The 13,257-nt window shown below is 36.5% G+C and overlaps 1 protein-coding gene across 1 annotated transcript in view; it reads left to right on the top strand.

Moving 5' to 3' along the window:
- Positions 1-9,868, top strand: part of MYBPC1 (myosin binding protein C, slow type) — a gene marked incomplete at its 3' end in the record, with an annotated part of 79,963 nt that extends 70,095 nt beyond the window's left edge. Inside the window, exons 27-28 of the mRNA XM_009703107.1 lie at positions 910-1,096; positions 9,772-9,868. Of these exons, the coding sequence (XP_009701409.1) occupies positions 910-1,096; positions 9,772-9,868 (284 nt within the window). The remainder of the gene's footprint in view (positions 1-909; positions 1,097-9,771) is intronic.
- Positions 9,869-13,257: the final 3,389 nt, after the last annotated feature.

Raw genomic sequence — 13,257 nt, 5'->3', positions numbered from 1 at the left:
TACAGCATAGCTCACAGCATAGCATAACAGTATCAGTTAAAATACGAGAGTTTAAACCTGACAATAAAAATTGTAATACCATTTTTACTATTTGTCTCGCTCACAAGTCAGGTTGAAGGCAAAAAGAGTGGTGTGGGCTCTAAAGAATACAAAAAAGGATATACTTGCCTGTGTTATATGCATTAGAATAGTTACTAAATCCATAGATAACTCAGAGAAAGGGCAGAACCTCAGGAAAAGACTGGGCTATACTGGGACTGGCACTGACAACAGCTGTACAGTTAATATATCAGTGAAGGTTGTTACCAAAATAAAGCTGTAATTATTCTATAAAAAACTAATTATGCTTTAAGTAAGCACATTGCAGGAATACTCTGGGGACCTCATTGATTCTCAGACCCACTGTGCAATGCATCTTCCAGTTTCTTTTGAGTTGTGCCTTTTTGTGATCTGTTTTCTGTTGTGAGAAACTAAACTGACCTAGTAATATCAGAACTCAAGACTGTTTAAGAACATGTTTGCTGTTTACTCTTCACCTTCGCGATTTCTAATTGCGAAAATTATAGTGAAAATACATGCTTTTCTTACTGATTGAGAGTAATTGGATGTCAAAAGCTATTGCTCAGATGTTTGCTATCATTACATAGCACTTCTTATACTGATAACAGGCTTATATTTATGACTTTAGTTGTGTAATAAGAGCTGCACTGAAAAAATCATGCTTAAAAACAGATGCATGATGCAGCCCATGTTTATGTTTGAGTTAAGAATTAGTTTCCTTTCTATCACTGCTTTATCTATTTTGTATCACTTCTGGATTACTCAGCTTTAACTGACCATCACAAAAAGTCATATAATATTTCAGTTCATAGGTTTGTGTATGTGGGCTTTCTTTTCTTTTTACCACAGCCCAAAATAACCTGGCTGAAAAACAAAGTCATTATAATGAATGACCCAAGGTACCGAATGTTCAGCAACCAAGGTGTCTGTACCTTGGAGATCCGCAAACCCAGTCCCTACGATGGAGGTACTTACAGCTGCCGAGCAGTCAATGAACTTGGAGAGGCAGAAGTTGATTGCAAACTGGAAGTAAAAGGTAAGGGTTTTAAAACATTGCAAATGCCCTGTCTGTCTGAACACCATCTAGATAGAAAAGTATGCAAAGCAAATGAAAAAGGGAGTTCAAACAACTTTTTGAACTTTCCCGGATAAAAATAACAACTTCGTTAGGACAAAAGAAACTATATTTGTTGCTTTGTTTTCTTTTTGAGGATCAACATGCTGTGCTTATGCTTTATTGTCTCCCCCCCCCCGTCCTCCCTCCCATGCCGATTCACATCTTCAGGGATTGCAAGGACTTTTTCACAAGTGTCAAAACCATAGACTGTAATTCTCAGAGCTATGCCACTTATCTGAGAAACTCTAATAAGACTCAGCCATAGAGTTCTTCGGGAAAACATGAAGAAAATCATCTTGGATAAGAAACACATCTCTGAAGGAAATGGCAAGGGGAGAAGGAGAGAAGGAATAAAGATTAATTCAGGGCAGACTTTGTCTCTTTTAAAATTATTTATTAAAAAACCCAAACATTTGCTTCCAAGGAAGTTTGTTAGCAAATCACGTAGCAAAAAGCAGTATTGTTCCCAAGGACACAAGCTAGTTGATATAATTGCTGTATTTGCTTTATGAACAAAGTATTCAAAGCTATGGATTTTGCAAATACAAGGAAAGAGGATGAAGCAGGTTAGCCTTCTACAACTGAAGACATATCTTTATTTTCATTAATAGATAAATTTTACAAATTCCAGGTAGTTTAGCATTGACTGGGATATCATGAATGGCAACAGGATTTGGATTGGACTAATGAATAATCTCAGGACCATATTTTTCAGAAAATTGCTTCCTAGGAAAAGATGAGGCCATATTTAGCTGGACTAACTCCCACCAAAGGCTTTTGTTTCAATTGTGAAATAAGCTAAGTATTTCTGAAAAAATTAATCTGAGGTTATAAGTAAGGAAAACTGCCTAAAGCCAGCTGATAGGAGGTGTCTAACTCAGGAATTTAGAGGGAATTTAGGCTAGCTGAATATTGCCCTAACTATATTATTTCCATCATGCTAGTCTATAATGAAAACCATAATATTTAATATCCTTATGGATTGTATTGTGTTTATTTTGGATTTCAATTTCTGTTTTCTGTATTTTCTGATGTTTATTATACCACAGCTCAAATCTGCTAGCAAGAAGCCATTGCAATAAACGTTTGGTCTGTGAAAGTGAACATTTAACTAACGTAAAGAAAATATGCATAATATGTTTCTTATTTTTCATTATTTATTCTTAAGATACTGTGTTTAAAAGGTAATGTCCCCATCATGGAAGTCTGATTGTTTTCCTTAATCACAAGCCAACTTTCTATTTCACAGTGTAACAGAAGACATCGTCACGTGAAAAGGGTGCTTCATCTATTTTTTTGTACTGAAAGGCCGAGTTAGTTGGCTATTTCACTAAACATCCTAAGTCCCCAAGCCCTGAAGTTCTTACATGTTTACACTCAGTTGTAACTTTTTAGTCTTCAGCACTTTGTAGTACAATCAAATTCTACATTTCAAATACAAGAAGCTCTTTATTTCTATCCTTCATTTTACAAGAATTTTTTACATATAATGTGCAGAATACTGTGAAACATTTTTAAGATAAGAAATAATTTAACAAATATCTCTTGATTTTAGGAAGTCCAAACTCCAAATGTTGCCATGGATTACATATTATTCTTCACTAATTCCATTTCCAGCTGTTGTGAAATATAGATGCTTCTGTTATCTTGGAACTTTTTTTCACTGAATATCAGGATGAATTTGTTTGCTGGTTTTGATGCGTAATACAAACACCATCTTATCATTCAGGCTCTCTTTAAATATGCAACAGTTTCCAAGAAATTGTTCACCCGCAGTGGAAGCTGCTCTGTGTGAGAGTTTTTAAGAGAGAAGTGTGAAAAGATTTTTGCCTTTGATCAATACTGATGGGGAATTTAGTTTCTTACATTTATGGACACTTATGTATTGGTATCTGAAATAGGCTGGGAATGCTTAGATTCCTTTTCCAGTCAATTAGAAGTAATGTATCTAGGAAAAAAGCTACAGTTCTGTTTATTAAAGTGATCACTAGGTACAGCTGAGATGATGTCCCTGATGATTTTTGCTGACAAATGTTTATTTAACTTTCATAGGTCCAGTTTTCTGAGTAGTGTTCTGAAATGGAGAGCCCTTGATGCATTATGTTCATAGTGTGCCAGACCCATCCCATTCACAGCTGATTCTTTCCATATCGGCTGCATTAAAGATTAAAACAAAAAAATTGTATCTGGCAACAAGGCAGCAAACACTTAGGGTAGACAACAGTCAGAGCAGTGAAGCACTAGAGCACATTTCTGCAGAGGTTGTAGAGCCCTTAGTACCAAGAGCCTTTAAGAACAGCTTAGAAGAATGACAGCAGTACAATTTGTTAGGATCATGATATGTACCACATGACATCTCAAGATTGCTTCCAGCTCTGTGAGTCTGAGATTTTGACCCAGTCCTTAACATTGCTGACATACCCTAGCACCTCAGTCAGATTCAAGTAGCCCCCCCCCCGATCATTCATCCCACAGGAAACCTTGGATAGATGCAAGGGCTTTGCATCATGTCCTGAGGGTTGTATTAATCATTCTATCAGCTGGTTGCAGCATGTCCTAGAGTCTCAGTTCCTCTGGCACCATATCTTGGGGTTGCAGTTGAACATACCTTTGCTACAGTGAGAATGAGGCTGTAAGAATTACTCCCTTTAGATAAGATTTAGATCCTGCTTCCCCACTTTTAAACAAAACCTCTCACACCCACTGACAACAAAGGGCTTGTAGCAGACATTTCTAGACTCGAAAAGCCTTCTTTCTTCTCAAAGAAAGTAATATTTACTTTAAAAGATCAAGTGAAAAAATGGAATACTATGCCATAGACATCTTACTCAGAGCACTACTTCAGTTTTGTATCACACCTGGAAGAAGTCCTGAAAAATGCAGGCTGTTAGGATCCCACCTGGGCTGTGTGTTGTTTCTTTCTTCTTAGCTATGAGATGGGCTACTTTATTAACCTAAATACCACCTCCCCTAGTTAATGGTTGGTTTCTGAACCCAATTTCATATCAACCATCACCTGGTGCAGTCCCACTCCCTCCCATCAAGCTTGATATTGTGCTTCTCTCCCAAGAGTTTGGGCTGTGAGTGGTCACCCTTGCCAAGATTCCTCTCTCCATCCTGGCAGGTTTAGCCATTACTTTAGACACATTTTGAAGACCATTTAGACTAGCGATTTGTAGGGCTTAGACACAGGACAGCTGTTGTAAGGTTTAGTGCTGACACTCTTAACATGACTGGCAGTTCAACTGATGAATTCAAAGGGAATAGGATTAAGCAAATACAGCAGCTGTAGCTTGGCAAACTAGGGTAGGCTCAGGATTTGCTATATGATACAGATATATCTTATATGCAAATGTGTATTAAACAGCCGGAGCATAAAAACATAATTACATCTTATTTCACTCCTCTATTGACTTACTTGTTGAATTATCATTCTCTAAAGTTTCCCAGCCTGTTTGTCCATTTAGGAGGGCTCTTCGGATGACTGCTCATCACACTGACATGGAGCAAATATTTATGGATTTCTGACTCACTGGAAACGGATTGCAGTGTGTGTGTTTTCACATGTATAGCTTTAAACTGGTTCAGCTTTATTCCAGCAAGTAACAATCAAGGTCTGGATTTGTAAAATGATGAGATACAGTTGAATGTTGCCTGAATAAGACCAACAGGCTCAAAGCTATGCTACCTTCTGGTGAACCTACTAGCTACAGTGCTATTATTACAGATCTGTGGATAGTCATGCTAAAGTCATGCTAAAGAGGTCTATGCCATGCAACAGTATATATTGTGGTAAACGAATTTTCCTTATGTTGGCTAGAATTTCTTTTATCCATCTGTTTCTGAGGTATTGGAGATCTGAAATTTATCATGCATTATATATGCCCAGTCTTAGGAGTCACAGAACTACTCAGAGAACAGTCTAGGATTTCTGATTTTGCATAGTATTTGAACAACTGAGTAGCTATGAATACTCTGGCTATGAATACTATAAGTATACTACAATTTTCTACATTTTTAGCCATTTGCTTACATTATTTTAGGTGTAAAGTCAAAACACCTAGTTGTTACTATTTCATTTCATGCTCATTTCCTGAAAAAATTTTAGTGATAATTATGAGCACAATAATAAAACCTTATTCTGTCCTCAAAAAAAGATTTTGCCCATACTGATGTTATTTCAGACACGCAGTACTTTGTTTTTCTCTTCTAAGTTTTGCTGAGTGAACATAAAGATGGCAGTTACATGAGCTGCTAGGTACAATTGCACATACAATAGCTTGTTTTGTAAATATAAATGTGCTGTAAAAAGTCACATAATAGATCTTAGAGAAAAGAGTAACTCTACCTCATATATCTTGAAAGATGATGCATACACAGAATTTCATGACACATATTTCATACTCATCTTACTACGGAAAATACTGTATACATCTTTTAGGTTTGTGGAGGTAGATCCCTAAATACGGCTGTAAACCTCCCCTTACAAGCAGTAAGGAACCGAAACCTTATCAGCTTCACTGAGGTCAATGATAAGATTGAGATAAAGCTCCATGCTTCTTTTATCATGAAACAAATGTTTTTTCATAATGTTTATCTTAAGAGCAAAATCAAGACTGGTGATCACTTTAATAGGTTGATGATAGCAAAGATGCTGTATGAGAAGTATTTTTTTAAAAAGGTGTTAAAATCAACTGGGAAGAATTTCAAATGCGAATAAATACCACTATAAATATTCTAATTCTGCAGTGATATATCATGGAGTAATTAACCCAGGACAACCGTTCTTCTTGGCGGGGAATAATCAGGTTTATAACAAGCATACTCCTCTGGACATTCCATTTCATTCCCTTCCTCTCTTTCCACATGCAAACTTATTTACTGCATGCAAAGTGTGTATTTATTTGCTTTTTTAGATTAAACTAGCTAGTGTCTCATGGCATACAATGTCTATGTCACATGAGCAAAGAAGGCCAAATTAATCAAGAATATAGGTATTTAACATCAGAGTTACAAAGGTTTTAGACATATTTCTGCTATGCCACTGGACATAGAACTACCCGTACCTATAAAGAATTTATTTAATGACTGTGACTACCTTTGACCAGAACACTCAGACATTAGATGATAGAAATTTGCATCTCAAAAAACCTGTTCTTAGTTTGTAGAATTATTGAAAGAACAGAAGTATCATAAAGTCATTTTTTGTGCTTAAAACGCATTCTTTATTACAGATTAGTCTTTGGTTACAAGTTAGTGCTCAGAATGTTAATCCATGCCTGAGCTTAACCTACAGAATCAAAGGATGAAATCTCGATCCAACTGAAATCAGTGAAAATTTTTTACTTACAAGCATATAATTTTACTTCATTTCCTCTAGAACTTATTTTAAATTCAGCTTCGATGAGGTTCAGAGAACTTGGCTCTTTCTATAGAAATGTGTTTGCTTGTAACCTTGCCCAAATCCAGAATATTGATAGTGCAGTTTTAAAATGACAGAGATGCCCAGAAACGAGTCTGCAGTATATTATGCATCCAAATTGACTATTTCAAACCTAAAACTTGTTAAGAAATCAGGCTAGATAATGTTCCTGTAGTTTTTGAAGTATTAAGGTATTTTTCTTAAAAGGCTACAATAGGTACAAAGTTGAATGCTTTCATGTACATACACATACATAAATGTATATATATGGGTGTTTTATAGAGTCAAAATGTTTAATTAAATGTAAGGGCTCCTACAGAGTAAATAGCATGCTTTAAGTAATGTAAATGTGGATATGTGACAAAGTACATACTTTAGTGCACAGTTATGCAATTAGTCTGTACTTGATTATTTTGCCTTATGGAGTTTCAACATATATATATATATGCTTCAGTGTTATGTGTGTGCCTTTTTTCCCTGGTGGAAAATACTATATATATATATGTGTTAGCTTCTTTGAAGCTACGTTTGGAAACTTTTATCATAAATGTCAGTTACATAATTTGGTTCCAATAGATACTTTAGACTAATTAAAGGATTTATAGTTACTTGTACATATTAATATAGCTTTTACATATTAATGATAATTTTGAAGTGGAACTGGATCCCTTCCTTTTACTCTTCATGTGCTCCTATTCCTACATATTTTACATGACTAAGGATTAAAACACCATCCTGACATAATTTTAAGCATAATTTCACTCAACATTTTCTCTCTACGTTTGTGTTTGCAATTAAATTGTTACTTCTCTTTCTCTCTCTCCCTTAGTTACACAGTAAGGATTTTTGAATGTATATTGTCATCTAAGGTAAGCTTTCATATGATTCTTGCATATGAAGCTTATGTCTGTTTACACGTCATACAATGTCTGTCTAGTATGGCATGATTTTCATTATTTCACTTAATGAAAATGTTTTTTTTAAAATGAGTAGCACGATAGTTTTAATGCCTCTAAATCCAGATTTTTAGAATAATTGCTTGTTACGGTAATTCCTCTTAGTAGTACATCCCACTACCTTCTAATAGTGCACGTTTCAATGGAATTTAACAGTGCATGACTTAGCATGATTAATTACCATGTATAAAATGCAAGTAATAAAAGAGCATTTTGTCTTTACAGTCAGTTATTTTCATCTAGGAATATACCTCTACATAAATGAAATATTTATTCTACAGTTAATTTCATTTAAAAATGAATGATTCGTACCACAACTTGCACTACGTGAATTGAAAAGAATGCCAAAAAGCATGCTTTTTTTTTTTTTTTGTCTGTATTGTGCATCTATCTAAGGTCGGGAACAAACAGTTCTGCAACAATGATGGTGTTAAACAAGATAGCACAGCCTCATAATCACTAGTAACTAATAGCACTTCAATTGGATAATTCTTCTGTTAATAAAGGTTAGAAATTCCTAAAATCTGTACTCAGGATAAATGCTGTATGTAAGTACCAACTCAGTTGCATTTAGCTGAAGCACTCAGAGACAGTGATATCTTCATCCTGGCAATGTACTTTTGCTTTAAAGCTTTTGATGTGTTCCAGAAAAGGCTCAGAAGGTAAGTGCAGTTATTAGCGGGTGATTTTGCAATCTGCAGAACAGAATACTCATGCAAATTTGTAAGAGGAATAGTAATGGGATGTAGCTTTCTTACAACAAATGACACCTGTTTTTAGCAAAATATTTATCTTTTTCCCACTGTTTCTGTTAATGTCATTTGATTCCAATGACATTAACAGAAATACCCACATGTTTAGTTTCCATGACATTTTTTTCAATGGCATGAAATTTCACTCCCAATTTGGATTATTTGCATTAAACTACTGCTTCTACATCAGTGGGATCTAGGGTGCCCTGGCTGGTGTGTTAGACACTACATACATGTTTTTCTGGGCACTGAAAGAAATATTTTGTCTTGGATTGCTAAAATTATTAACTGTTCTTCAAAAATCTTTTGCCTTGTCCCTTTTTCCAGAACATCAAAGAAAACTTTGAGTACTTCCAATGGCTTTCTTATAAGCCCAGGTTTCTATTATAGCAGTGATTTAAAAGTGGTTCAGTTTTTTACTCACGGTAGTGAAGCCACAGTCACAAAACACAGAGACCTAAAAGGCTGGGAATGGTACTTTTGATATATGTTCGGTGAATATTGACTCCAACCATTATAAAACTGGAAAATGGACACAAACCAAATCACAGAGACAGGAAACAAAGTTTTGGCAGGGCTGGAGGAAACGCTGAATACAAAAGGCCCCTGTTTGTCAGCGGGGCTGCTGAGCATAGACACTCACTGCTGCAGCTACGGAAGATGCTGGCCACAAGTGTGGAGTAAGTCTCCCCTATGAACTGCTGCAGGACCTCCCACAGCTTTGAGATCACATACCAAGAGCTTCAAGCCCTGGCAAAAGTCTAGAGCTTTCAGGGAGTAAGCACCTGGATCCAAGGTGATTACATGTGGTCTATTTTTTATTCAAAAGTGAATCCAAAATTGTTCTTCAGACTTCCCCAGCTGACGGAAGTTTCAACTTCCACCACCCTTCTCTGGAGTCTAAAGGCACCTATATCTAAAATTCTGGCTTTTTTTATATGATTCTTTTACATATGTCATCTCACTTGTTATTTTCAAGCAACATGGTAAATATTTTGCTAAATACTTATAAACTGTTATAAGACCCAACACTAGAATAATTTTAATGTCTCTGCACGTTTACCACAACTCATCATAGTCAGGTGTTTTCTAAATTGTTCCCTCTGGGTTGACTTCCATCTCTGACTGTACTCCACCCAGCCTGACGGAAATCCAGGAGGGTTTTTTGAGGTGAAGCTTATCATAGACTATTGCATGGGGTGAGATAAATGACTGAATATATGATATCCTAGAAATGAAATTCACCCTGTGCAAGAGGACAGGAAAGTTCTGCATAGTACAAAGATTAAATCATGGTTAATTCTCATGCTGGACTTTTGAACAGGGATGAATTTTATCACATCTCAAAATGAAGTATGCAATAGGGACTGACTAAATCTTTGTCCTTTACACCAGAAAATAAAAGTACAAAGCTGTTGCTCCAAGGACCTTCAACCTGACGATTGTCTTATTCCTTGTTTGTAGGTGGGCTTTCGTTCTTCAGACTATTGATGGATGGAGTGCCTCCGCATATCATTGATTCATATATGCGTGAAGTACAGGCAGACAAAACTGAGGGGAAGTGAGAGTCCGTCCACAGTGTTTCCTCCCACTGCACTGGAAAATTGCTAGCAGAATTACAGTATTTTAGTTCTTGCAATGACAGAACAAACGTGTAGTTGGGGATTTTCTTTTCTTTTTTTTCTTTCTTTTTTTTTGTTTCTTATTTGTTGTTTTGTTTTCCCTACCTGCTCTTACCGAAAAGAAAGAAAACGCATGGATTGTTTTGCAGTTGAAATGAAATGAACTGAAGACAACACACGTTTTGTAATGTTCAGCTTTATTTTCTGTTTGATATTGTGTTCTGTTTTTTAATGAGGAAAGAGGAGAAGCTGTGTAACAAACATGAGGAGGCAGTCAGAGTTTGTACTCGGTGGTACGAAGCATATCTTTCTCAGACTGAAAGTACATGGATTAGCCAGTAGCTGTGCAATAAGACCCTTGGAATACATACCTCTTTGATTATGTATCTTATTCACCTGAGAATTGTTTAACAGAATATGGTTTTACTATAACGTAATTAATACATATGTACTTAATGATCTTTTAAGCTGAACGTGTCTTCCTTTAGAAGTTTTGATTTCCTAAATCCAACCCATCAGTCTCTCAACTGAACTGAAATTGTTTTATTTAATGTACAATAAATATGAAGTGTTTAAGATCGATCAAGTTCTTGTTTACTATTTTTTAGGTTTTTTTCTGTCTCATCTTACCATATTAAAAAATTTCCACATACTGTAAAGCAGGAACTTCAGCCCACCACATTGAGTGGAAAACAGTATCAGCAGCCACCTAACTCAATGGGCTTACCCTTTAAGATACATGACACAGAATGTGAGTGCAGACAAATGCTATTGATACATGCAATTTTGTATCTGTATGTTTTCGATATTTTAAATATTATATACGCTAACCATGACAGCTTTCATCATTCTGGATCCACCCCCTTCCTCAGCAATTCATTGAGCTCTTGTAGGTATCATAGCAGAAAAGGGACTCAGACCATATCATTAGTGAGTTTACCATGCAGGGCAAAAATGCCTCAGATAAGGTAAAATGGCTACACCACTTTTCCAACTCTAGCATCATTAACCTCCAAGTATTTCAGGAGTGGGGATGATTGCAAGTCTCCAGCAGACTCTGAAGCATGTGAGACACAAGGTCACACATAATTTGGCCAGGCTGTCGATTCCCTATTGCCCTGTTACTTATTTACCAGTTCTCACTCTGGCTGTATAGATAGGGCAGGTTATGTGCTTACTGAGTAGTATAGATAGGGTAGGTTATGTGGTTACTGAGTAATGATTGATCTGCAATTATGGTTTATAAAGATAAAGGTCTGCTTAGACCAGGATTGTTATTGGACGTCAGTGCATTTTCAAACACCCAGCAGTCAGTAGTTATGCAATAATAAAAGAATATGTTACTATGAACTGCCACTGCAGAACTGGTGTTTTTCCAGTTAAATTACTACTTCTCTCACTTTGGGGATCTGAATGCATTTTCTCACTTTGTTTTGTAACTCTTACTCACTCTGAGATCCTTTTTCTTCTTTCTCTCCTTTCTATCTTTGTGATTTCTTCTGTGCTGCCATGCATGCCACAAAGCATTTCTCCATTCTGAGTGATTCTGGACACTCCACCACCTGCATTTCACCCTGCTCCTGCCAAAATCAGTTCTCTCCTACACATTCATTCACGTCTACACATGAAAGAAGACAACAGGTCTACCAAGAAGAAAATTTCATAAAGGATTAATAATTTCTCTTTATTTTGTATTTCACCAGTGCATCAGGACTCCCTTCCTCTGTTTTGAAGCACAGAAGGCTGTGGGAGAGGGTCAGTCTGAATATATGCCATGAAGGTTTAAACATTTAAGCATATGGCCCTCATTTAAAATAATATCAGTCTGTTGAGATATATTATAGTCAGCACCGAAAGCTACAGTTATTTTGAGTTTGTGTTTTTCAGCAAGCCTAAAAGGATGCGCATAGCTATCTGCACTTTGCATGCAATGATGTTTACAGCTTATGTACCTATCTGTCTCAGTCTTAATATACCATATATAACAACCGGGAAGCCAGCATAAATCTCAGCTTCTGTAGGCTCTCTGCCGATGGAATTAGCTACTCTAATTTCTACCAGATGCCAGCAGTGTTAAATGACAAGCTGAACTAAGCTGCTTTTCACTGTGTGAATGGTAAGCGTTGTATTCGGATGCCCTTAATTCCTCCCCACTTGCACTGCCCAGCACTTACCATTGGCTGTCCCTTGGGCTCAAGATGCGCCATGCCAATAGGAAGTACTGGGTATCACGCCGTGGGTGGAATTGAGATGAGTGGGTATTAGTGTGCTATAAATTCATACTATCACTAACTATGCCGACCAGTCAAGCCTCTAGATTAAAAATTAATTGAAAATTACTTTGAGAGGAATGATAGGATGGAGTGGGATAGGAAAGGGATTTCTAGCAGATCTAAAACAGGCTGTAGAACCTTAACTAGAGAGTAACAAAAGATAAAGTTTTGATTTACGATGATTTGCCTAATGGGATTCTCCAGGGATGGTGTTTGATAGATGTGAATAAAGTGACCAAAACCACAGAGTTAAGAAAACAGTAATGAAATCTGCAGTTAATACCAGCTTAGGAGAATAATGACATACCAAAGACAACAAAAACTACGGGCAAAACAACCTAGAGACAATAGAAGCAGCAGAATATCATGCTGTAGAAGATATGGCCCAATGCTCCCAAGAAATTTCTCCAAAGTCAGCTCACATGGAATTTCCAGGAAATTAGTGAACCTGAAAGAGACCTAGGAGTAGCAGAGGACAGCAAATAAAACCTGGTCATATGAGATACACTAACAGCAAAACACAAAAGTTCCAGAAGAAGTGAAACTAGCAGCGCTTTTATGGCTTATGGTTGTGTTCCCTGATGTACGTGAAACCAGTTTAAGCCTTCAGCTAGTTGCATTATTCATATTATCTGTTTGCTATGTACACTCTCCATCAACTAGTACTTGCTGACATTATAGCTCAGTAGCACCTTTAATAAGGTTTTTCTTTTCTACACGCTTTCACATATCTGGTAGGAATTTAGTATTTTGGAAAGCTTTGCCTTGCTGTTCAGTTTGACTTACACAGGTCAAGGAAAGTTATTACTTGGAATAAGAAGGCAGACCCAAACATGTACACACACAGATGCACACACAAAGAAGAATCAAACTTAATTTAAAAAAGGGTTTTATTTTTAAGGAAGCCAGAGGAAAATATTTTGTCTTCTCTTGGCTTGCTCTCCTTGCCCATGGAAGGCATTTGGCATATAAATGTTACTGTTGTATAAATACAGACCCATTCTCAAATTGCTGTATGTGGAGCACGACACAGGCATTGTAGTTACCCATTTGCA

This window comes from Cariama cristata, unplaced genomic scaffold, assembly GCF_000690535.1.
Source record: "Cariama cristata isolate BGI_N322 unplaced genomic scaffold, ASM69053v1 scaffold20626, whole genome shotgun sequence".
In the NCBI taxonomy this organism is placed as follows: domain Eukaryota; kingdom Metazoa; phylum Chordata; class Aves; order Cariamiformes; family Cariamidae; genus Cariama; species Cariama cristata.
The sequence above is the reverse complement of the archived record's forward strand: the minus strand, read 5'-3'. Positions and strand labels throughout refer to the sequence as shown.